At 36.9% G+C, this 27225-nt stretch overlaps 2 protein-coding genes across 3 annotated transcripts in view; one reads left to right on the top strand and one right to left on the bottom strand.

Annotated features, from left to right (window-relative positions):
• LOC139945805 (type-1 angiotensin II receptor A-like) overlaps positions 1-7617 on the bottom strand; it is a 32535-nt gene extending 24918 nt beyond the window's left edge. For both annotated transcript variants that reach the window (XM_071943243.1, XM_071943242.1), the window contains exon 1: positions 7478-7617. The gene's annotated coding sequence lies outside the window, so the exon portion shown is untranslated. The remainder of the gene's footprint in view (positions 1-7477) is intronic.
• Positions 1210-22349, top strand: LOC139946206 (uncharacterized). Its single transcript, XM_071943829.1, has 12 exons — positions 1210-1423; positions 7508-7629; positions 8238-8304; positions 8849-8953; positions 9488-9520; positions 9907-10098; positions 14424-14534; positions 18037-18176; positions 18285-18354; positions 18965-19069; positions 19444-19476; positions 20060-22349. Exons 1-12 carry the CDS (start codon positions 1373-1375, stop codon positions 20258-20260), a joined length of 1230 nt encoding a protein of 409 aa, XP_071799930.1. The 5' UTR covers positions 1210-1372; the 3' UTR covers positions 20261-22349.
• The last annotated feature ends 4876 nt before the right edge of the window (positions 22350-27225 follow it).

Genomic DNA, 27225 nt, shown 5'->3' with positions numbered 1-27225 from the left:
GGTCATCGAAGTGGCGAGATAACAATGAAAGAAAAAAACACACTTGTCACACGAAGTTGTGTGCGTTTAGATGGTTGATTTCGAGACCTCAAGTTCTAAACTTGAGGTCTCGAAATCAAATTCGTGGAAAATTACTTCTTTCTCGAAAACTGTGAAAACTCTCCCCATTACTCGATACTAAGAAAGGTTTTATGCTAATAATTATTTTGAGTAATTACCAATAGTGTCCACTGCCTTTAAGTCTTTTAACATTGGAGTGAGAAATTACCTCTTCCTCGATAACTATCAGAGGGAGCCTTTTCTCACAATGTTTTATCAACAGGTTTCCATTGCTCGCTACCAAGTAAGTTTGTATGTCAACAACTATTTTGAGTAATTAACAATGTGTCCTTTAAAACTGTATTGTTGAATTCACACTGCAGTCAGTGATAACTCAATACAAGTGAGATTTGACATTATAAAACAAGTGAAAAATAGCATTTTCATTAATTTGTCAACCAGATGAATTCGACTTAATGCACCGTGGTGAATTTAAAAGTTATTTTTTTTAGGAGTGTAGCGTGGGACATTACAGTGTACAACAAACATGTCAAAAATCACAGGTTGCATAATAATTTTTTGGACGAGTTGTTTCTTGTTTTCAATGCTGTATTCCATGTGATAATAATAATGAAATGAAATGAAATGAAAGATTACTATCTGATGTTGACAGTCGTCATGAAGAATCAGGTTCCCCAGGTAAATCTGTCCACCGTGGATTCTGTCCTCCATAATGGGAAATTTACGTGGGCTGAAGGATGATGATTCACAAGAGGGCGCTATCAGAAGAAGTTGTTCACAGTTCCCCATGGGGGACAGAATATCGGGGGGGGGTTAGAATATACCCTGCCACACAGGCAATTTTACTTTAAGAGCTGGTTTGAATGTCATTATGACCTCTCTTTTTGTGTATACAAAATTCATATGATATTTAAGTAAAAAGAAATAACTTCGGTAATATAAATAAATTGAGTGCCTTCTCGAATTGTTTCAACTGAAATAAAATAAATTAAGTGCCCTGTTTTTCCTCCAAAGCTATTGCACCATTTTTTAATTTCACGTAGCTCAGATAATGTCCTGAAAACCTGGTTCAAAAACTTGACTATGTAGTATGTTCACTGAACCGCAAGTTGTGTCACCAGTCAGGTTTTATGCCCTATACACATTATAAGGGCGGGGCATGAAATTGTGCGTAAACACACTAGTCGGATGTTTGTACCACTGCTGTTGTGAGACTCAAGTTAGTGCACACATTTCCATTCGTCCTGTCAGCCTTAACTGAGGTGTACAGACTTTACAATCCTGTTGAGTACAATCTGCACAAGTAATAATCATGGCTTCCAGACCAAAGGGGTTCGGAATGACGGCAGAACTAAACGCAAAGGTAAGGCTCGAGTTGTACAGTATATTATTATTAGTATTTCTAGTATAGAATGGGAACAGCACAAAGCTGATGATGCTGTCTGCATTGGGACCCTAAACACACTAGACATAAACGCAAGGTCACCAGTGATTAGTACTAGAATGAGTACACAAAGATGATAGTTATTGACACATGAGGTTATAATATACGTGTGCATCCTTGCGAAAACAGAGTTTTACATTATTTTTTTTAAATGACCCTAAAAGTAAGGACCATCGGCGAGGTATGTGTCCGGCCCATCGGCGAGGTATGTGTCCGGCCCATCGACGAGGTATGTGTCCGGCCCATCGTGACGCTAGACGGACTTGACACATTTTTTACACGGGGGCGATACACCGTCATTTAGAAACAGGTGGTTTTTCAGATCATATATAGAAAGAACTCACCCATCTATGCACAGTATAAGGGGAAATAATGCTTGTATTACTGTCCACGTGATATTCATAAACTAAATAAACTATATTCCTCTCGGCTATGTGTACATGAGAGTGAAAGGACTAATGAGAAAATGTGTTACAGAGATAAGCTTACGTAGGCTATCCAGACCCATTGAAGGGCGTGTCTTAACATCGGTACCTCCATGGTATTGATAAGAACATAATTCACAAGTCATTTCAGGCAAAATTGAAATAATATTTCAGCTTTAAGTAAGGCAATATTATTGTTATAATGTGGCAAATTGATTTTTTGTTTTTACTACAAAGAAATACAATCCACCAGTCATTTGAAGTGCGATGGATCTCTTATAGGACATCCCGTTGTATACTTATATTGTTTGAAGGGGAAAAACTTGGAGACAACCGGGTTTTTGTCCAAAGTATGGCTTCGGCAGTGGCTATGGCTGATTGCTGACAAGACATGTTCTCAGTAAGTGTTGCAGCCATAGCCACTGTCGATTCAATCAGTTGCCGCCTATCTTCTTATCTTGGTGTGATTTGTGTTTAGCCGTAGTTGCTATATGAAGAACCAAATTTATGGCCTTACAAAACAATATTGGTTTCCTAGATACAAAGCATTGTTGGTTATACCTATTTCTTCCCCCATGGTTAGCTTTAACTCCACACAACGTCAATACTATGCTAATAAACATCAATATAAGTATCCAAATTCGGAGAAATATCCAAACTCCATAACATAATTGGAGACATATGCATAACCCCATCCTAAATCTTAAGTTAAGCAAAATCATACCAGCAACCAATGTTGCACTGTTAAATCATGGAAGGATAATGTCTAGCTTCGTGGTTGAATATTATAATAATTTAACGGTCTTCATGTTGAGTCCCACGATAGAGGTAAACATGCTTGCCGCTCATAAACCGTCATTTATATGGCAATCCGGCGACGCCTATTTATTATATGAGGATAACATAACAGTGTTGTTCCGTTGCAATTCCGTTTCCTTTTGAATGCATTGTAAGCCGATACATGTGTATTGTTGTTTTAAAGAGACATGTGATTGGGATATGAGGCTAGCTCAAACCTCTGTCACCAATCGACAGGAGGTAATGAAGGATGAGAAATTTGTATATATAAGGCTACAGTATTATTTTAACAAACATGGCCCAATTTCATAAAGCATTTAAGCACACACACTTGCTAAGCACAGACAAGTATTGATTACCAGCCAAAATTACATTAGGTTATTGCTGATATAGCTATAGTGCCCTATTCAGTTTTTCTTAGTGAAACAATTTGTCATGCCGTAATGTTTTGCTTTACGAAATTGGGTCATATAGTTTTAGTGGTAACTATCGTATGGTCCCAACTGCTCCATTTTGAGCAGCTTGTCCATGAGTTTTCACCAGTAGTTAGAATACTGTCCCTTTAGCTGCTAATTTATATAATTAAAAAAGCAGGTCACTCTGTAAGATTTGTATCCCGATTCGTGGAAGTATGTTTGGTTGATCATTATTATGATCATTGATCCGTGTTATTAAATTTGAATGTAATTTGCCAGCCTGACTACCAAGACGTCATATATTAAATATCTCGTACTGCTTCTAAAGCACTCACATAATCTTTAAAAAAAAATAACATCTTCAAGAGTTACATGTTCGGCCTGTGTGTATTTCTTTTTTGTAAGACATTCATTATTATACTCTTTTTTTAGGGGGGGGGGGTCGTGGGTTTTTTTTTGTTTTTTTTGGGGGGGGGGGGGTGAGGGATTCTTGACCTTTGGCTTGTTTAAAAGTCCATTTAATACTGGAATCTATTTTGTCCAGGTCATGTCTGTGTATCATTTTACTGAATATGATCAGCTAGACTTGGCCCATTTTGACCGGATATTCGGTAAAGTGATGAGCTTATTTGCGACAATTTCTTTGCACGATAAAGAGCGAACTTTCCGGTTGTCATGTCTGTGGTGTGGAGTTAATTGTTATCATAGCTTTGCACGCATGGTTTATATACCCTTAACCGATTTAAAGGGGTTGTACAATCATATCCACCAGGACCAACCCCCCCCCCCCCCAACCCTGAATCACAAAGAATTTTAAGATAATGTCACAGTGTACTCTTGGATCCTGTGTCCAATTTACTGCATAAAAAAAATAAGCAAAAAAAGTAACCTTCGCAAATTAATTTTGCTTACCAAGATAAGGTTGCCAGCCAACATGTTATGTCCTGTGCAGTCTGTGACTGCACAGTATCCTGCTTAAACTTGTTTAAGCAACACTTACTGCTTTATAAGCAGCTGTGAAATTGGATCATTTTGTGCTATTAATCGTGACCCTTGTTTTGTTTACATTGATGTCTAAAACTTGAAATATAAAAACCGTAGCAAAGGTCACTCCATCGACTGAACTAAACGAAATGTTCTGATGAGAGGAACCCAAGTCAAAAACAACATGACATTGGACACCGCTGTGACCCTCAACCCCTCAAGTGGGTGGGGCACCTTTGGGAACCCAGCTTCAGGGTTTAACCCTTACCCAGAGGTTTGTAGTTTCAAATGGAGGTATAAACTTCAACTTTTAATAATGATCATTGGGACAAGGTTTTTATGCAAAATTTGGTAAGAGGGTGTCAAAATCTGCTGGAAACTGGGTGTCCAAATCGTCACTTACATTACAAATTGCACGTAAATGGCAGATTAAACGGATGTCAACATTTTAAAACAGGGTGTCCAAAAGACACCGGGCTATGCTTTGAGGTAGGTCCATTCTATAAACCATTTGATGACTATTTTGGAGTCGGACAGAAAACTGAAGTTCATCCCCCTCTTTAATACACATATCCCACCATGTAAACAAAGGTTGGACCACTTACCAATAGGAAGTAGACTTGTTATTTTACGTGTGTCTATATAGCAACCACTTCCTTGTTGTGGCATACATCTACATTTCAACTGTTTTTTCTGGCTGACCGCTATTTAGATACCGGTGTTTTATGTTTAAGATAAGATATTCACCATTGGTTTAAAGATGCACTTGCACTTTGTCTGTGCATTGTTACTTGAAGCTTGTTTGCAAATTATTGGGATGTTTTTTGGGAATGTATATAGACTGTTTTAAAAAACAAGTTGTAAGTTGACCGTTATGTTATAATCGTTGTTGATATTAATCGGCAGTATTTTCTGCTGATGTTACAGTACTGCCGCAAAGTATTTTTTCCTAAATGTTTTTATAAATGGTTTTCTTTTTAGGGTGAGCTTCTGGTTGCTGTTTGGTGTAATTTTCTGGCGGGCGTTGTTGTTTTGCTTAACTAGTTGTTGTCTGTTCTTTTTATACAGTTTTAAACTTGAAGTTGTAAAAATGCGAACACGTTCAAATCAGCTAGTAGATTCCAAATCTAACTAATATTTTGCAGATTCGAACAAATCTTTGGGGTCCATTTTTCATGTAGTATAGTTTCCTTTACAAATTAGGAATTCACGTTTCATGACAACGTGTGAGAATCCGAAAATAAAGAGCAGGTCGCTGAAATTAGTGAATCAATCATTCCAACAGAATGGACTCAAGTCCAGTTATTATTGTTATTATTTATTACAGGTCATTTAGTAACAGCTATTTTTCGCAATCCCTTCTTACACATACAGTCAACAGCACAATGGAACGGTCGGTCATGGTAATAATAGTCTCTCTATTTTGCTAGTTGTACAATGAGAAGTGTTCAATGATATTTGGTGAAACAGCCCAGTGAGAGAGTAGGGTAAAACCAAGTACCTACCTGTCCACATTATGTCCCAAAATGTATAACGAGTCTTCGGGTCATTGCCATTTTATATATATAAAAATGTTTTTACTTCAACTTAGTAAATTTAATATTAGAGATATATATAAAATGCTTGCTTTGCTTTTTGGGGAAGTTCATTGTAAGAGGGGTGATTGTTTGGTATTAAATATATTGGGTTCCAATTGGGTGAATCTTATAAGTGACTTCAAGGAGTCTGATATTTAAATGAATTCTGAATACATCGCTGTGTTTATTTGAATTATGACATTCTTTTGTTTACACCCCGTTAAAAAACAATCGACAACCAACCTTGCATTTGCAGTAAAATTAGTAGTTTGAGTTAAGGTTACCACTACTATGCCTAACACCAAGTTGTGCCTATTTTGTGTGACATTCATTATACTACACGACAGCCAACGGACGCTGTTTGGCGACTGACAACGAGGACACTGACAATCAGTGGCTTGTCGCTTGACAGTGGAAAAATCAATGGATTCCCAAGGTGATCCACTTGTTATCTGATAACTCTGCAATTTAACCTTAGAACAAGGTCATTATTGCATTGTACTCAAGGTCAACCACCATAGTAGCTTTATTAATAACTGGGAAACAAACTCAAAAGTAACGTTTTACCGTTCAACTGGTTTTTGGAAGCTGTATTAATCCTACACAAATGAAGTTGAAGTACAAAAATTAACCCGTTTGTTGTTTCATTAATAATATTAAACACTAGCTGTCTATACATACGACTATTTTGTCAGCTCTAGAATATATTTAAGTTAACCTGTAGTGTTCAATACTTTATATTATTAGGCGTCACATGAATTTAAACCCAAAGATTGATCTTTGACTCAAAGCATTGTACGTGTTCGTCTGCCAAACTGGGTCACATGGAGCCCAAAGGGTGTCTTAAATAGAGTTGAACAAACTTTGATGGTAGGTTTCTTGGTATATTTTTTACCTTCTTACAAAGTGATATTTTGGTGGAACAAAAGGTGGTATTTGTGTTGAGAACGGGGAGGAGATATGTTTCATGTGTTACAATTTGGATTAGGTTATATACATGTAGGGTCGTCTTATACGGAGCGTGCTTGGTGTCCCGTTCCAGTCGCTTGGGATCACGGCTCTCAAGTCCCAGATTAAACCGGTTCCGAGAGGGCGGTTCATATTCGCATAATATGTTCGTATACGCGACACTACCATTACGAGTCGTTTGGAAAATAGTTTCCAAAATGTGACTTGTGTTCCTTTTTTTAATGTGCCCTCAGCGTTCATATTTTGGATCCAACTTTTAATTTGCATACTTACTGTAAAAACAGTAAGAGAGCAAATTAATTCTCTAGGCATGGCTCTGGCCATTCTCTAAATACTATTGTTTTGTCCCAGAGCTCTCATTGACTGAGTTTTGTTTTGTGTTTAAACTTTTTTTTTTACAGAGAAACAATATTGTTGTTTTTAGGGCCAGTTTTATCGACTATTGATGCAATATGAGTAAGGATAAAGACATGTCCCCGCTGTCATCTCCAGTGATTCCATTGGATACAATCATCATTTTGGTATACGTGCAGTGACATAATGCCCAAATAGTCGCTGCTGTCACGTCTGCAATTGAAGTTGACAGCGTATCTCTATGTGAAATGATCGAGGTCAGAAGCCAAACTATACGCGCCGGTTTTGCCATTTGTTTAGGCCGCCGGTCTCTGGCGTTATTCACGAGCCTCGAAGAGAGACCTCAGGCGTTCAGGCTCGCTATCAGTACGCTTTGGGGGGGGGGAGGGGCAGAATCTCCGGTGGTGAGGGGGGGATGGGCACACATTTCTACATTTAAACACAACTTACCTTCCGTTTTGTTTTGTTGAACTTTTCCAGAGAGATGCGAAGTATGACCCCGAGTTGGAGAGCCAGTGTAGGGTTTGGATTGAGGCTGTAGTTGGCGAGCGATTAGGAGACAACTTCCATGAGGCATTGAAGGATGGCACAATGCTTTGCAAGTATGAATGTCCCTTTGTCACTCTCTCTAACTCTTTCCATCTCATACGAATCTTTAAACAATCAAAGAGAAACAAAACCAATACGGTTATAAAGTTCCTACAATCTTACTGAGAAATGTTACCGTTGGGACTACCTATCCTTTCTTGGTCACTCTATACTAATCCTCTATTATACGAATCTACACTGGACATCTGTACTTTTTTTCTTTTTTCTTTTTTGACAATTGCATCTTTGAACTAGCAAATGTCAAAATTTGAAGAGAAAAAAATTAGTACAGAGCCCCAGTTACTTACTGGGTCTAACAGCAACTGATAATCATTGCCATTCAAACTATTTTTCAAAGTCAAGACCAATATAATTTGAGGACCACGAAATATCATTTTCTGCCTACTTCGAATCCTGCAATGAACTTATAAACATAGCTGAATATTTGAATTGCACAAACTCTATTTGACCCTTTGTATCATTCTTTCATTTGGACAGATGTGTTGGATGGTGTGCTTGACAAACAATAAGATTTGGTTTCTAACCATGTAATCTTTAACCTCCATTGGAAGAAAACAAACATAATAAACAAATGTCTCAATTATTTATTATCTTCTCCTAGATTGATTAACGTATTGCAACCAGGCAGTGTTAAAAAAATCAACACAAGCAAAATGGCATTCAAAATGGTGAGTCAAACTTTGTTGATTTGAAAACAAGACACCTTCTTTATAAATACCCAAATAATCATATGGGTTTTCTTATGTTTGTTGTTTTTATTTAGACAATCTTCACAGAATTCTTTTAATTAAAACAAGTAGACAAAAACAAAGAAATTAAAGACAAGAAACCTGAATTGTCAAGGATAACACGAAAAGCTTATGACATCCAGATAGTAAATTTCGAAAATTTCAGACTGTAAAAGAAACAGATGCTTCAAAAGATCGAGGATCATTTCATACAGCAAATTCTTTTCAATAAGTTCATCCTTTACTTTATAGCTAAAAACTAATCTTGAATAAATGTATATGCGAATTAGTTTGTTCGCATGTTCCACACATCAGCTGGCATTGTAAACCTAGAACCCCATCGGGAAAGTCTTTTGACAAGGGGAGGGGCATAAGTGGGCTGATTATTCTTCGAAATTTAATCAAACCACAAGTAACTCTTCTTGCAGAAAACTGGATCAGTTGTTTAACCCCCCCCCCCCTTATTCGTTTGTCACTTTATTAGATGGAGAATATTGGCATGTATTTGGAAGCGACTGATCGGTACGGCTTGCCAAAAAGTGACTCTTTTCAGACAGTAGACTTGTATGAAGCGCAGAATATGCCACAGGTAAGTTTTACCTTTAATGGTCATGTCCGAATTGATGTGCTTGAGCCAGAACACTTATTCTCGTATGTTCTTCAACATTGCCCTGAAGACGAAGGCCAAAGCCCTAGCCAAAGTGGCTTATAATTCCCTAGCCAAAGTCGCTTATAATTCCCTAGACTAAGTCACTTATAATTCCCTAGACTAATGACACCCCAGCCGAAGTCCCTTATAATTCCCTAGACTAAGTCGCTTACGCCCTAGCCGAAGTCACTTATAATTCCCTAGACTATAAGTCGCTTATAACGCCCTAACCAAAGTCACTTAATAATTCCCTAAACTAAGTGCCTTTGTTGAAGTCGCTTTTAATGCCCTACCTGAAGTCGCTTATAATGCCCTAGATGGAGTCACTGCCGAAGCATACAAGGTTGTTGATACTGCACTTTTATTTTCAAAAACAATAACAAATATTGTAAAGATTGGGAAGAGTTTTGAGTTTTGTTTTATTGATTGTCATAAAATTGTTTGATGTTTTCTTTCATTGTTTTTCATAAATAGGTAATCAATGGAATAATGGCTCTTGGACGAAAGGTAGGTGCAATTAATATTTACAGTTAAACATAAGTTTACACTTTTAAATCAAATCCTATTTGATTATAATGAAACTCCAAGTCAGAACCCAAAACTCCCAAAAGGATTTTTGTTGATTGTTTATTGTGGTGCAGATTTTTGTTCCAAGAATCGTCCGAGCTCAAATAAATTAAATTAAATTAATTTAAATTAACTTCACTTGACTTAACTTAAATTCATTTCAATTCAATTAAACATTTATTTAGGCATTTCCCTTCATAATGATAAAATACAATAATATAGGTGTTTCATAATAATTATTGTATAGCCGATGACCCACAAAGTAATTCACCATGGGTTGCACTCTACTGATCCCCGTCATGGCTTTTTTGTACTTTTATCAACAGGCACAGGCAAAGGGTTTCAATGGACCGACTTTAGGCCCCAAAGAGTCCAAAGGAGAGAAACGGGAATTTACAGAGGAGCAACTGAAGGCTGGACAAAATGTAATCGGTCTTCAGATGGGAACAAATAAGGGTGCATCACAGGCTGGGATGACGGCATATGGAGCGCCGAGAGAGGTCAAGGATTCACGTCATTAAGTGGTGTTTCAAGAAAAAGAAGAAGTAAAAAAACATGCATAGAGACAACAAAAAACAGGATAGTTTTTTGTTTCCATTTGAAGCCAATTAATCCGCGTTGCATTTTAGGTTTATACGAAACATGGTTGAAGAAATTCTAGTTTTGAGAGAGAACAGTGTTTTTCTGTTTTAGTTTTAGTTTAATTTCTACTGTTCAGAGTTTTTACAAATAAAATTGAAATAATTATTTGCTATTGGGTATACACTGAACTGTACAATCTTCATGTTGTTGTGTTGTAAAACAACACGCCAGTACGAAACGACTTGTGACAAAACTCAATAGATTTTGATGGAGATGTATTAATATACATAGCGCCCTCTATGATTAAAGCTTAACATGTTCAATCGCATAATAAAACTACGGTGCTGGCATTTTGTTTCTTCTGGTCAAATCAATTGCACCTAACTGATGCTTGAATGTTTATTCTGGTTCATTTATATTCATTTATAAAGTATTCTTGATTAAAAACACACAAAAAGGAATGTTTAAGATTGTGTGAATATAAAGGGCGAATTTGTTTTCTTTTTACAAACACTTTTATTTTGAACAGACTTTGAATTGAAAACTAGAAATAAAGGAAAAGATTTCACTTTGGCCTTAAATAATTATCTTGCATATTTATATCATAGTATTTTTCTTGTTGGGTTAGTTGTAGCTGTTTTCATACAACATGTTAAATATTTGTTGTTCAAAACTTTACCTTTTTATACAGCTAATGTATATTATCGGTTTGAGCCTTAACTTGTGTCACTATCTTTGGTTTTATCGAAAATGTTACAAAAGGGCTTCCCATAAAAACAAGAGTCCAAACAGATTCACATCGGAGAGGACAAATCAGTATCTTCTCTCATTACGTTGGCTGTGGGAGTAAAACATGCCACAAATCATAAGCTTTACATAAAGACTACTGACTTGCATTTATTTGTCATCGATCTGATTTGTGGTTATAGTTTTTTATATAAGCTCCAGTTTTGTTTTGTTTTGGAAATACCACTCCTTTGTCACCCTCAGATTGTTATCAAAGACTCGGATAAAGGGTCTTTTAATCATTATTTACACGAAATGTCATTGTAAATCGGCAGTTTGTAGCTATTTATATTCTTCTTTTGTTAAGACATCAGTTAGTTTCAGTTTAAATGTTATTTGAGACCAAGATTGCCGTTGACTATGCCTTTATACCTTTAGACAAAACGGGCAGATGAAGTCACTATACCAGTCAGACTGTATGCCCAGAAATGTTTATTTGACTTTTTTTTTGTAGAATAATAATGCACAAACTTATTTTCGACATTAAAAAGCACTCTACACTGACCGTCTTGTTTGTGAAGTTTTTATCTTGCACTTGTCTGCTGTGTCCGCCGAGCCGTTCAATTTCATAGAGCTGCTTCAAACAGAAAATGGCACTGACAAAGATATGCTTTTCCGCAGAATAAGTTTACCAGTCAAGACATTACATAGGAGATCGAACATTAATTAGAAGCAATTATTTTCTGCTGAAGCAGCTATGTGACACTTGAAGAAAACCTGAAGAAAACCTTAATCAAACGTGAAATACGAACGAACATTTGCCTTAAAAAAAAGTTTTTTGGGACCTTCAAAATACTACAATAAAAAACATAAACATGAAACACTGGTGCTTTGGATGAAAGTGACTCCAAAATGCACAGCTCAACGGTCCACATGCTTCCCGAAGACAACGGGGGGGGGGGGGGGGGGGGGGGAGGGGGGGATGTTACCTCTGGTCATTGCCTCATATCAGCCAGGAGAAACACGAAGCCACGGGGTATGGCGCCCTCTTTTGGGGACCTGTCAACATTTTTACTTTTACGGAATTCTAATGACAATTTAGTAATCGAAGATAATGCTAACAATAATAAGGATTTTTCACTATACACCCAAATGACCCAAATGATATTTTGTTGATTGATTCATTTTTTTTAATTTGCCTCATGTTGTGCCTTAGAGGAGAAACGCAAAGCACGGGGTCTGGTGCTCTCTTTTGGGGAACCTGTCAACGTTTTTAACTTTTGTTACGGATTTGAAAACATAAATTTTACATCTCTTATAATCGTTGCGGTACCCGCTGCCAAAACAAAGGATTCGAACTGCCTCTAGCTACCGGGCAATCTCGTAGTCTAGTTGGTAAGACACTGCTCTAGAATTGCAAGGGTCGTGGGTTCGAATCCCCCGAGTAACATGCCTGCGATATTTTTTCACAGGACTCGGGAAAGTACTGGAGTATTTACAGTGCTAACACACATCGGTGTATGGGTAAAAAAAACCAAGATGTTTCAAAGAATAATTGGGATTTTCACTATTAACCAGCATAAGTACAAAATGGCCCAAATAATAATTTGTTTATTGATTTCATTTATTTATTTATTGTTTTTAAAATTCAATTTGGCTACTCAAATCAATAGAAATATTAAAATTCCTGAACATCGTCATGGATGTCACATTGATAATCTGGAGCAAAGAACAAATGACAAATTAATATCATGTGATTAGTCAAAAGGTCGCTATACAAGTTTCTTTCCCATGTAGCCTAGTTCCCAAACGTTTTGTGTTTCTTTCCCATGTAGTCTAGTTCCCAAACGTTTTGTGTTTCTTTCCCATGTAGCCTAGTTTCCAAGGCGTTTTGTACACGACTTTGTTATTACACAAATAAAATAATAATCGATTGGTAACAAAAATAAGTGGCTACTAATTCCTTGAAGGTTTTGTACACCATGTGCTAAATATAAACATTAAAAATAAATGATTGGTAACAATTTTACGGCTGAAAATTCCATGGTCACCCTGTACTAAATTAATGGCAATAAGATTTGTGTAAATATTGGCTTGTTAAAGTAGTTATTATAAGATATCAATGTATTGGAATAAGAATGTCGCTTCAATTTTTTCCCCAGAGTTGCCCACGTTCTAATGCATTCACGCTGTGACGTTACAAACGTCTGTCTATGATTTTTACTATGACATGGTTTCTTTAGACGTACTTCAGAAAAAGGATATTTACATATCAGTATAAATATCAATTTCCTTAGCGTTTTTCATCTGTCTTTAGCTTCTTTAGAGAGCCACTTTGTTATCGTGGCTCCCGGGGTGAATATATCTTATCAAGAGATTTCCATCCACATTATATGGCTTTTAGACCTAGTGTTCTGTTACTAAATAATAACCCAAACTGAAATTTGTTTTGGCAGGGTGGTATTTTGGGTACGTAGTTGAAATCATGGTGGGCCCCAAGTAGGAAATCGGACGTGAAATAAACGTTTTAAGATAATTATTTACTTTTTAAATTCACGTGACTAAAGATTTGCATAAAGCGAATATTTACTTTAAAACGTTTACTTCACGCCCAATTTCTTCAAATATTGAGCACCATGACTTCAAGTACGTCCCAAAAATACCCCTTTACCAAATCTCGCTCTAGCCTGTTCCACCGTTTACGACACAGCGAGCAAATGATAAGCCCAAGTGGATGGGGAAACATAAAACATCCACCCGGGAGCCACGAAGAATAAAGTGGCTCTCTAAAGAAGCTAAAGACAGAATAAAACACTAAAACAAGTTAAGATCTCTTTTTACTTTACAGAATAAAGTCAATTATGAAATATTATTAATTTTTGTGTGAAGTAAACAGTTTTGAAAGAGAAAAACATCATGTGTCATTCAGGCGACAAACCCATCGATTTATTGCTGCCTCTGAACAAAATTCAAAGTAGTCATTAAGAATAGCCTAGCAACACAAAAATGTATGCATCAATATGTGAAGATTGCTGCATAATGCTGTACAAACAGTTGAAGAAAAGAACGGTATTTGGTGGGCCCGAAGGTCAAATGCCTAACCTCATACGTCAAAAATCGGTGTTGTTTTAACGACGACTGTTGCATGAATTGTAGGTTAATGAGCAACAATGGGGCTGGGTGCTCCATAGAGGAATTATGTTACGAGTTTATTTTAGTTTTTCTTTATAATAGGTGTTATTATACTCTCGCTACATCACGAAAATAATGGAACAAGGCATCATTTGTTTGATCAAAAGAAACACACTAAACTTCGTTACTTTTGACGTATAGCAGAGACCACTTTAGTTTTGTTATTTATGTAGGAAGGAACATAAAACAGTCGAGGTTTCTTGGTTTTGATCTTGAGAGGGCGTGTGTTGGGTCACACATGGGTCACGTTTCATGAGACTGCATTTCGATCTGAGAGCACAGCGTTTACAAGCACACTGCTTAACTACCGAACACAGGAATTAACCACCGCTTGTGAAACTGATCGCTGGGATTCTTAGATTGGTTTGAACCAGACCTTGCTGTAAAGTCCACGAGAAAAATAATCATGAATAAAGGTAGATCTTATGGGTTGTCTGCAGAACTGGAAAGAAAGGTAGGTTGTGAAATTCTGCAGTAATGATAAGTCTTCTCTCGATTAGGGATCTAGGGTGTCTAGTGTAGTGCAGTGATGTGAAGGTTTACTTGTGTTTCAGCCTCAAACATTGACCAATAAACACAATACAATGACCTGCCTGTCTTTGTTCACTTTGTGTAAATCACTCGTTGTGATCTAAACCATGGAGGTAGGATGTCTAAACTGAGTGGTATGGATGGATCATGGAGTTCCCTCCACGCATGGACTGCCTTCGGATTGGACAAATAACGATACTGATTTGGAATATCTTTGGAGAAAAAAAAATTAAGTTTGTCTTAACCTGATATCAGGATAGGGGGTCTTAATGGGCACTTGAGCCTTTTTTATATTATCTCCCCCCCCCCCCCCCCCCCCCCCCCCCGTTAAGAGCAAACCTCTGTATGACCGTCCAGAGTCACAGCATTGTGCTTGAAGAATGTCTCAAACAAACACCAACATAATACAGTTTGGTCTATAGAGTTTGGGTGTTTTCCCCTCTCAAGAGTTTGGGTGTTTTCCCCTCTCCAGCCTTGTTCTATTCTTCTTGATGGTTGGGAGGTAACCACCATGGGGAGGTAACCACCCATGTGTCATCAGATTAACCATGGAGGAAGAAAATAGATACTAAACCCCATAAATATTAATGGTTATTTTATCTGTTCAAAGATGCCTCAGTCTTGCCTCTTAACATTCCACCCCTTCATCTAGTGCTCCCTGTTGCTCATTGTCTGCATCATGGAGGTATGAAGTGGCTTTTGTACAGCCAGTTATCTCCCAAATATGCCAATGGTTTACTCAGAGCTATTGTCACAGCCAGTCATGTGGAATGTTGTCAACAGTGGACAATAACCCCAAACAGCTCTGTGAATAATGTCTGTTTATAAGTTGGGACCATTCCTAACTACAGTTGGGACAATTTTAAAGTTGGGACGGAATAATTTCACACTGTCAAACAATAATTAAATAGACAGGACTCGGGAAAGAACTGAGTATACAGTGCTTCATACATCAGTGTGTATGGGTAAAAACCAAAAATTATTAATAATTAAATAGTAATAGTATTGAAGTATTTTAATAATGTAGCGCACATTTCTACTAAAAGGCACTCAGAATGCTAAGTATATATACTTTTTTACAGAAAGATAGGTAATTGAAGTTTTGAATTCTGAGACCCAATTATGTAGCACCTTATAAGGGTTTACAATGTGCTATAGGGCCCATTCAGCAGCCACAGCCAAATAACATGTACATGAAGAGTTCTTTTCAACATGGAGAAAATACATAGTCCATGAGTTGAAGTAAATTAAAAGCACAGGTGAAAATGTTTTCCTTGTGGGGAGGAAAGCCATGCAAGAATTGTTGATTGCGTTCAGCTGGCCAAGTTTTTTTCTTTTTGTGCCAGTATTGTTGATTGAGTTTACCTTCCTGGAATAGACTCTTTTTCTTTGACAGGAAATAAAGACAATTGGAACATCCATAATTATTTCCTTCCTTGCAATTAAGAATCAAGAGGTTAACGCAAAGTCTGAAAGTGTCGGCTACAGTCTTATTTCTTACACTTTCCTGAAGAAAACCCACTTAACTCTAGTGTTCAGAATTATTAAGCATTTATTTGGACAAAATTTTCACTTTTTTTTCTTTTTTTTTGCAACAAGTTTATTGAAAGAAATTGATGAACAATGATTCTTTAAAGTTTGAGTGAACTCATCCCCATTGTCCCCAATCTTTGAGTTGTATGTTTGTTTGGCTTCTCTCTTAGCAGCATAATCTTAAAAGAAGCCATTCAAAATCCACGTGGACAACACGAGGTAGATGTATTGTGAAGTCTAATAATAAGTTTGTTATATTAGGGCCTTTATATGGAGGGGTTTGCTATAAGGTGTTCAGCCAAGCCCTAGTAATCCTATGATATTGTGTAACACATACCCCCGTGGTGTTATTGAATCTATTATTTAGGCATGACCTAGTAGTGGTAGAAGCTTTGTAAGTATTTCAGACTACACATATTTCTCTGGAGTATTATTCATTGTTGAATGTTTTAAAATTCGACAATGAATAGGGAGACCCATTTAACCCCTTTTTTTCTGTGTGCTTTCTGACTCAATAATATAATAACAATTATTGGCATTTGTAATGCGCTAAACCAATCTTAACAGATGTTCAGACTCTTTCTCTCTATTTATGTATTTCCAATGAACTATGAAGTTATGTTACAAGCAACCTGTTCATGTTTGTTTGTTTGTTTGTTTGTTTGGTTTTTTGCAGATTGAAACTAATTGAGGTTTATCCAAAAATAATTATGTGTAAAGTATACACTGGCTTTGTTTTTTTACTTGGTATGACTCTGAAAGGAATTGTTTAGTTTAACCAGAACTTTCTTATAAATATATAAAGATTGAAATTGTGGTAAGAACCCTTCGGAGTAAGCAATCAATAAAAGTATGACAACATATTTGAATCGCACAAATTCATTATGTTGACAAAAAAAAAAATCTATTGCCCTACTTTTGTTCTTAGAACCCCCATATGGCATTTGATCTCAGGGGTCGAAATTAAGTGTATTTCCATGGTAGTCAGCAGGGCTAGTGACCAATAATTTTTAGTAGCCCTGATTAGATTTTGGTAGCCCGAAAGACACATTATGTCTCGCGTCACGGCTCAAACTTTACAATACACCAATAACATAGTTCTTTATTGTTTGTGATGATGATTTTTGCATTATTTTTCCACTAGCCCGTCGGGCTATCAAACTGGAAAAATTAGTAGCCCGGCTGTAAATCTGGTAGTCCCGGGCTAGCGGGCTAGTGGCAATTTCGACCCCTGGATCTGAAAAGAGCATTTATAATTATTTGTCAGCTTTTGACTGTTTGTTTTCCTATCAGAATCAGATTGTACACTGTACTGTTTATTTACATTTGCATTTTGCAAATTCTTCTGAGGTGTCACTACAAATGTAGGTTCAGTTAGTACAAAGCTCATGGATGATAAAGTACATGTGGATGGCTTCCTTTGAGCTTGAGTGTATCCATCAACCTTTGGCCTCCACCATATTTATTTTCAGCGTAATCAATCGGTGGCTTCGTAAGAATCATTTAAGCTTTGCCTATTAATATTCTTCAGGTGAGGATTGCAGTATCACCATTATGTGTAAATCTCTTTTGAGTAGTGTTGATCTGATAAGAACTCGTGGTTGGAAGCGAGAGCTTTGGTTGTTTGTCAGTCCAGTATTGAGTGTACATTTTGAGTACGAGTAAATTTTGAGTACTGCCAAGTACAAGTTTGAGTACCATCAAAGCGGTACTCTAGTGCGTATGCAATGAGTACACATGAGTACTGCAACACTGGAAATTAGCCCTTACATTAAGTGTTTATAAAAACCACTCATTGACACTAGCAGATGGCAGTAAAGAACTAAGTGCTTGGTTTTGCTTAATTGACTTGTAAATGGATCAACCCAATTTATTTGTGTCTTTGTATCCAGGCAAAGGGCCAGTATGATGAAGAAAAAGAGCTTGAATGTAGAAATTGGATCGAGTCCATCGTTGGCGTAAATCTGGAGCCGGCCGAGTTAGGATGGTCTAATTTCGCTAAAGCCTTAAAAGATGGGGTAGTCTTATGCAGGTAAGAATGTCTGTGCACCTATTACTAAGAAACAGGTTATTAAAACTAATATCTAACTCTACTACACAAAGTATTCCATGGTAAAAAACATTATATTTTCATACACAGATTGATTAATATCATGCAACCAGGAAGTGTGAAGAAAATCAACGAAAGCAAAACAATGGCCTTTAAAATGGTAAGATTACATTTCAGCTTTTAATTATTTGTTGTGATTTGTTTCCCTAAATTCAGTCTCAGAAGAACAAAGTGTAGTATTGTTTATTTTTACCCTTACAGCAACATATGATAAGCTCTGTGAACTGAGCTTTCCAAAGAACTGTATAAAAAAATACACAAGTCTACTTGGTTGTGATTCAAATCCCTGACCCCCCCCCCCCCCCAACACATACATTCTAGAGCTGATGTCTCAACTGCTACGCTACTGAGACTAGTATTGCGCCACTAGGTGGCGCTATCATTCATTATGTAACTGCTATCACTCCACAAACTGTACATCACTGGAGCGTCTTGGAACCAAGACTATACTGAGGCCTGCCATGTTACAAGAGGCCTGTGTGGATCATGCAATGGTTAATGGATACCAATTGTAAGCAGTTTAACTGATGCAATTGTGCATTTTGAAGAAATGTTTTTTTCAGTCAAACCCTCACACAAAGCTTACAAAACCCTGGCTAAAACAGTGATCCTGTATTTCAATGCTATCTATTGCGATTGTGATTGTTACAGTCGGTTCTTTATAATATCAGATTCTTCTCAAGTTGTTTGAACTTTGTGTTCCTCTGTAGATGGAAAACATTGGCAATTTCTTGACAGCTTGTGAAGCTTACGGTGTACCAAAACAAGATCTGTTCCAGACAGTAGATCTCTATGAAGCACGTAACATGAATGGGGTAAGTTAGTTTTCATCTTCAGAGTCTACAATTATACAGAAGAGAGTAAATGTCAATGGAACTTTCATTCATGTCTGTAAGCAGATGCTTTGTGCTTACAAAAGAGTGACAGCACTGCAATAACAGATTACATGTATGCTTCATGTTAACTGCTTACCATAATTAAAGCAAAGCTGTTTTAACTTGTGGCTCTTGTAAGCAGATTAGAGCGCCAACAATGCAAATCTATCCTAAATGTCCACATTTCTTCTTATTTGTTCTTGAAACATCTTTTGCTGAGGCTTACTTCTCTGCTTTTGAAGTAAGCTGGACATTTTATTGTGATTGCTCATGTGATTTTGAGTTGAATATTTTTTTTCTTGTTTTCTGTGAAGGTTTTGACAGGAATGGAAGCTCTTGGTAGGAGGGTAAGTAGAAATTTTTGTAAAAGAGACATTTTTGTTTGATCCAGACTAATTTCTTGAAACAACTGAAAAAAGAAGACCAAGCTAAATTTTAACAGAATTGCCAACATTTATGTGGATTACAGCTTCTTAACTCAGCAATAGCTAATAGGGATATTGATAAAAAAAAAGTAGAAAAATGGGAAAGCAATGTGTTACAATGAATAAGATATATGCCTGATTGTGATACTGAATACTTGTGAGGGGCTCAGTAAGGGGCCCTTACTAAGGGCAAACAATTGTGGCACCTCTACGTGTAACGTATATTAGAGTAACAACTGTTTACTGGAACACTTTTTTAAAGATGAAATGAGGCAGCGATAAGATGAGCTCATTTGCCCCCCCCCCCCTTCCCACCCCGCCCCTCTCTGAAATACTAGACCTGAGATGGCATACTTTAAGACAAAAAAGCCTGCAAAAAGAATTTTCCCCAGTTCCACACCCGCCCTCAAAAGAGATTTTACACATGGTTGTACCCGCAAGTCTACTATTCATATTTTTTATTAATAGTTACTCTAATTCCACATCTGTTTTCTTGTTCATCCAGGCACAGAAATGTGAATTTCAAGGTCCAACCTTCGGAGTAAAACAATCTAGCGAAAACAAGCGTGAATTCTCAGAAGAGAAGCTCAAGGCAGGACAGAACGTAATTGGTCTACAGATGGGTACCAACCAAGGCGCTTCACAGTCAGGCATGTCCTATGGAACAAGACGGCAAGTCTATGACCATAAAGCGGGGACCAACTAAAATCACTGAACTCTTCTCTAACTGCAGCCATCAGTTTTTAACATACGTTGATTTCTCAAAATAACCATTTACTTTAGTAGTGTAGTGTTAAGCTTGTTCATGCTTTGTACAAAACTGTGCAAAGAGAAAGATGCTGACATCCAATAGAGAAATTTTCATTGGGATTTAAATTGATAGTTTTTTGTTCAAGCGGGCGGGAAACATTTATTTGGTTTTTATTTATTTTAAACTGTAGATACCTTTCTTCAGCATATTTTTAAATTTCATTTCAAGAGAATAACAGAAAACTGAGGTAAACAAGTTAAGATTCTAGGTGATATTTACTTATAAACATCATTGCACAATTTTCAGTGAAGGTGTTCATTTTTAAAACAATTCTAATTTGGAGATGAAAATATACTGGAATTGTAAAAATGAACACCTTTACTTGTGTTTTAATGGACATTCCTTATGAACCTATGTAAGAATCATTGTTAAATATTTTGCCATTTGACCATGTTACAGAGTATAGTTCAAACCTACATGTTGGTATTTTATGATGAGCTTGTGCAAATCTAATTTCCTTGAGAACCCCAACCCATTGTGACCTTGGCTAACGATCCTTCTGAGGCCTCCCCTCTGTGGAGCCCAAATATTTGGACTTTGAAAAGATTAGTACAAATTTGTCTTGTACAAGGATTTGGTAGATGGGTGTCCACATTTGCTGGGAATGTAAAATCTAGGTGTCCAGAGTGATCACTTACAATATGTTTACATGTATTGTAACATATAAAACAGGGTGTCCAAAAGACACACAGACACCCCTCTGGCTAACCCTGTGCCCATAGAGAAAGAGGAGCCCTTAACTGGATTGCCCTTGCAAGAACAGGGTATAAGCATGGAGGTTTCTACCTCCTTGGTATAAGGCCTGCAGAACTCCATTGGACATCACATACTGGCTCTATTAGTCTATTCCTACCTCCATGGGTAAAGGAACCATGGCATAAGAGGACCTTTGTATAATGCCTCTATAATGATGGAAAACTGTTTAGACATTGATTATAATGAATGATAAACATTATTGCATGACTATATTGGCCTATTTCAACTATGCCTTAATTGTAGTACAGTGGTATGTGGACAATTTCTCCAACACTGTGTATGTTTTTTATTAAGATTAATATTATGAAAATGAAACTGGACCAAACTTTCGTTAAGTGTCATGTGATGTCGTCGTGGTTTTTATTTTTATTATGGAAGGAGGGGAGTATTACCCAGGGTTTTTCTGCTCGGCGTGCTTCTCGGTTGAAGATTACACAAGAGGAAAAGAAACATTGTCATTTTGGATGGTACAGTTCCCTGATTGGGGCTATTTATATCCCTAGTTGAAGAATAGTAGAAACACAATCCCAATTGGGATCCATTTTAGATTTCAGGTTTCATCTCTAGCTGGGAACAAATTATATTCTTATTGGAAGGAGATAATTTTAACTTAGATGCAAATTCCCAACTGGGGTTGTTTAGGTTTGTTTTATTTATCTGTATTCCTATTTAGAAGTTCTCAAGAGAGTTCTCAATTGGGATAGTTAAATTATTTTCTCTAAGGACCATCTGTAATCCTATTTGGGAGAAAGGAGTTTTCCATTCTCAACTGGGATAGTTAAGTTGTTTTCTTCAATATGGACCATCTGTATTCCTATTTGGGAGAAGGGAGTTTTCCTTTTCCAATTGGGATAGTTTAGTTGTTTTCTTTACCTGATTATGGACCATATTCCTATTTGAAAAAAAAAAAAACGTTTTCCATTCCTAATTGGGAAAGTAAGCTGTTATTAATCAGGTTGTGAAATTTGCATGATTCCACATTTGAAGAGAAGGATTCCAGAGTCGATTGCAAAGTACAATTAAAATGCTGATGATAAACTTGGTTTTACTAATTATCAATTTCCCCCAATCAGGACCATGATAGACCCTTTAGAGGATTTTAATCAAGGTAGCTATTTGGGGGGATGAAATGGAAACTTTATCATAATATAACTATTTAGTAATATGTGCTTGCCAGGAGTAGTTTAGTTTCTATTTTGGTATTAACATAAAATAGTCATTCATAGTATGTGTGTGTCTGAAAAGATGTTTATTTTGTAGGGCTTACTTTGTTTTTTCCTTTGTAGGTGGGTAGTGTTGTTTTTCTATTCATTTATGTTGGTGTTTTGCTTTTTTCTATTTATGAATTGTTTGGGGAGTAGACTTTATTGATCCTAAATAATGGGCATGGCATGTCATATATTTGTTGGCGATTATTCTTGTTTCTATCTTCAAGATGCTCAAATCCATGACTCTGATTTCATGACATGTTTCATATGGTGAAGAATTGCATTTTCACTCCATGTTTCTAAGTAGGTGTAACACATTTGCTTTGTTTACACTTTGAAAAGGAGCTACTATGAGAGTTTTGGGTAGCTGGAGGAATCGGTTTCCTGTGGGGGGGGGGGGGGGGGGCGGGGGGCAGGGGGTATGTTTGTTCCTTTTCTTTTGGAGGTCACTACATATATGTTATGGGATTTTTTTCCAAGGAGAGGGGCACCTAGGGGCGCTGGAAAATTGTGGAGAAGCACTATACCCCCAGGCCCCCACCCTTTGCTACAGTGTAAACGCGCTGGAACCAGTTTATCTGCTTTTACCTGGTGTATGAATGCTTTCCGCTGTGATTACATATTGTTTATTGCTAACATGGAAAGTGGTGCTAAGATAGTGAGTTAAAGGGATATTTTTAACATATTATAAATTCATCCAAACCTTATTCCTCCAGTAAATGACTCCTTACGTCAATTTTTTTAAACTTCCAATGTTTAAAGACTATTACACAGAATATTTTCATATAATATAAAAATAAGCGAGTGCTTTTCAAGATGATTTTTCTGCTTTCAAATTGTTTGAAATATATTTTTTATAAACTTTTGTTGCTGGTGGTCTGGAGTTATAACAAAGCTACATGTATGAGTAAAACTGTATCATTCATAAAATTCTAATACAATTTTTCAACGCAACTTTTGAAGGAATGCATTATTTCCGTAAAATAATTCAGCACAAACAATGGAGAACACATGTTATTTAATGCATGAAATCACAGACTTATTGATTGGCATGTGACTTCTAGGCTATTTAGTTGATGTCAGCAGTATAGGGGTTACTAGTTAATATCAAAACTTTCATTTAATCATCATTCAAATAGGAAACACGCTCGCTGCGTCATCACGTTTGCTGCGTCATCTCGCTCGCTGCGCCATCACGCTCGATACGTCATCACGCTTTGAAGTACAAAACATCCTACAGACTAAGTCACCAATTCAGACAAGGCCTAATTTTTGAAAAGTTGGTAGACATTGAATCAACAATTGTTTGCTATTTATTCTTAACATTGCAAGACCAATTTATCGTTGCGCCCTCTATTGGGCACATAGAGTACTGTATCTCAGGATATAATGGTCAAAGAGGGCTTAGAGTACATGCACAGTATGAATTATTATGAGAGGGCCTGGGAGCACTTTTCACTGACTTGATTGCATTTCAGGAGACATTTTCTCGGATATTTAATTAGGACTCTCTTTGTACAAAAAAACGAGGGAAAAAGTTATGTATTAGGGAACTGGCTATTTGTAATAAGCAATTTTTTACAAATTCTTACATTGGGTTATTTTGCCCAAAGTCCTGAATTTAATTTCCTAAATTATTTGTGCAACTCTTTGACAATTTCCTGAACTTAAAGTTTCAATCTTGTTTTGTTTATTCAAGGTAACGTTACAAGGACCAACTTTTCCCAAAGAATTAATTTACATGTGTGCTTTAAAAGTGTAGAATCTTACACAAATTGCCTTTGATCAAGAGCTAGAATGATTAATTTAGTGTCATGCAATTGTAATGTCTTTAGATCAGTATTGAGTTGTATTGAGTCTATGCAAATTTATGAGATTAAATAAAAGTTTAGCTTTTTAAAACAAAAATTACAAGTTTGAATATTGGTTCAACTCTGTGTGTATTATTTGTCTACATGCCTCGAACTTCGCTCTTGGAGGGGCACAGCAATTTTCTTCTGGTAAGGGGCACCCCTATGAGGAAAATGTAAATTTGTATTAATCAGGGGTCGAAATTGCCACTAGCCCGCTAGCCCGGGACTACCAGATTTACAGCCGGGCTACTCATTTTTCCAGTTTGATAGCCCGACGGGCTAGTGGAAAAATAATGCAAAAATCATCATTACAAACAATAAAGAACTATGTTATTGGTGTATTGTAAAGTTTGAGCCGTGACGCGAGACATAATGTGTCTTTCGGGCTACCAAAATCTAATCAGGGCTACTAAAAATTATTGGTCACTAGCCCTGCTGACTACCATGGAAATACACTTAATTTCGACCCCTGATTAATTGTACTTTTCAAAAGGCACCACAGCAAATATTATTAAGGGTTATTTTGAGGCCTGTGTCTATTTATCCCTTTTGTCTATAATTCAAAAATAAAATTTAACTTGCTAATTTAGTTTAGTTACCCCTTAAAGGAACATGTTGCCTTGGATCGGACGAGTTGGTCTATAAAAAGCGTTTGTAACCCTTTTTTATAAAATGCATATGGTTGGAAAGATGTTTTAAAAGTAGAATACAATGATCCACACAAGTTTGCCTCGAAATTGCGTGGTTTTCCTTTTACTGTGCGAACTAACACGGTCGGCCATTTATGGGGGAGTCAAAAATTTGACTCCCATAAATGGCCGACCATGTTTAAAGTCGACGAGGTAAAATGAAAAACGTGCAATTTCGAGGCATGTTTGTGTGGATCATTGTATTCTACTTTTACAACATCTATCTAACCATCATTTTATAAAAAACGCTTGCAAACGCTTTTCAAAGACCAACTCGACCGATCCAAGGCAACGTGTTCCTTTAACTTTGGTTTCTCTTTGGAGGTATATTCCAAGTGACACCTAACATGTGACTAAGCCTAATAAGTATTTGTGACTGGTCTACACTGGTTGCAGAGGCATCAATCCATCCCTGTAGCAGAACGAGTTCTCTCTAATAATACAAAGGGGAGAGTACAGTCCAACCAGGGTTATGTTTGTTGTGTACAGAATTGTCTCCTGACAAAAGTATGACACGCTATTTTTTCTCGATGGATACAGTGGGTATAATTAGGCGACTTATTGGTTACTTGGTGAAGATGGTAGTTTCGATGTTGACTCGCAACAATGGCTCATCACAATTTAAGCTAATAGTCTGGTATGTGCTGTGTGTGTAGTCACACAGTATGAAGCCTCGATCTTTTGTATATTCAGTCACAATACAACGCTGCAGGGCAAACTCAAAGATGTAGTGAGTTTATGGATAGTATTTTTGACAAGGACTAGAAGTCTTCTCATGTGAACAGAGTTTAGTAAATGTGCTTCAATTGTACACCACTGGTTTAAAGGTAGGGTCAGATTGGTAAATACTCCACAAATTAATGACCATGTAAAAACTTACTTGGTAGTATAAACTACGTTCCCTTTGAAGAAATATGGATTTGGAATTTTTTTCATTAAAACAAATTTGGATTTGAGAAATCGAATCTAACCGTGTGTGAAAAGTGTCGTATGACTGGGGTCATTTATCCTTCGTGTAAGAGCATGGAGGATGGAGCAACAGTAAGTAGATGCAGTATGAGATGCTCCATGACTGAAGTTCTGCAAGGGGCAACTGCTTTACACCAGAATTTAATCGACCCAACAATTGTTATTACACAATGCCTGATGGTTCTAAGCGCAGGTTTTTAAGAATTCACTCCTATTCCTCCTTTCATCCGCAGCATAAGGTTTGTCGCAAAAAGCAAAATATCAACAGAGGGCGCTGTTAAACCCACACAAAGATATAGGCCATGCTTGCGCACATCGTGAAGACCACATCAACCGCGGTAGCAAATGCCCCATCTGCCTACCCATAACGCATTGCAGTTTTGAATTGGGTTCATAAAAGCCAATTGTTGTGACAAAACATTCCGTACGCGCTGTTACATTCCAATTGTGACCCATCAAAACAAACTGTCTTAACATTAAAAGAACAAAAAGTAACAAGAAAAATTGTGCTGTACACTAGACCAAAATGGCAAACATCGACAAGTTGCGTTAGACTCTCATATGTATTTACCAATTTATTTAGTTATGAGATGAGTAACTTTTTTGACCCCTTTTTATTTTTTAGCAATGTACATACTATAGCATACACATGTACTATACATGCAAAAGATTGCAGCAGCTAAACCTTGTAATCGTAAATATGTACGCAAAAGTTTGCAGCAATTAAACCTTGTAACCGTACGATGCTATTCCATGTTGCACTGCCACTTAAGGCTTTTATGCAACAGAGGCATCCAACCTACATGTAAGCTACCTGTTTGCATATACGATTTGCTCCACTACACTTGGCACTTCGCCACACAAGTCTGGACTGTTCCCTATTTCCATGAATGCTAACATTCATTGCGCAAACATGGCACCAGACTATTATTTCGTCCAGCCTCAGTTTGGTTATAATGAGTTAAAATGAAGTAAAATCAAGATGGCCACATCATGATAAAAGTCTATAGTGCCGTGACCGCGGGGCTAACTAACTCCGTAGAATTTCTGAAATGAGTATGCCGTAGTATTTAATGGTAAACATTTCAGGACTTAAATTTTACACTGTACCACAGGCCCTAGGCCAGTAGTTTTGGTAACCTTTTTTTGGTTAGCACAGTTTTGTTGTGCTAAGCTATTTTTTGTGCATAATAAGCAGCTCTATGATGAAATTGGGCCCAGAGCACAATGAGAAATTTGCATGTGTCGTGCCTGCATTTAACTCATGAATGACTGCACAAGTCTAGCAGTCTTGTGTCAGTTTCAACTGAATAATATTCCTCACTGACTGTATAATACTAATATCTTAAAAAAACAAGTTATGTTCAAATGTTGACTTTGCGTCG

Source organism: Asterias amurensis, chromosome 13 (assembly GCF_032118995.1).
Source record: "Asterias amurensis chromosome 13, ASM3211899v1".
Taxonomy (NCBI): Eukaryota; Metazoa; Echinodermata; class Asteroidea; order Forcipulatida; family Asteriidae; genus Asterias; species Asterias amurensis.
The sequence above is the reverse complement of the archived record's forward strand: the minus strand, read 5'-3'. Positions and strand labels throughout refer to the sequence as shown.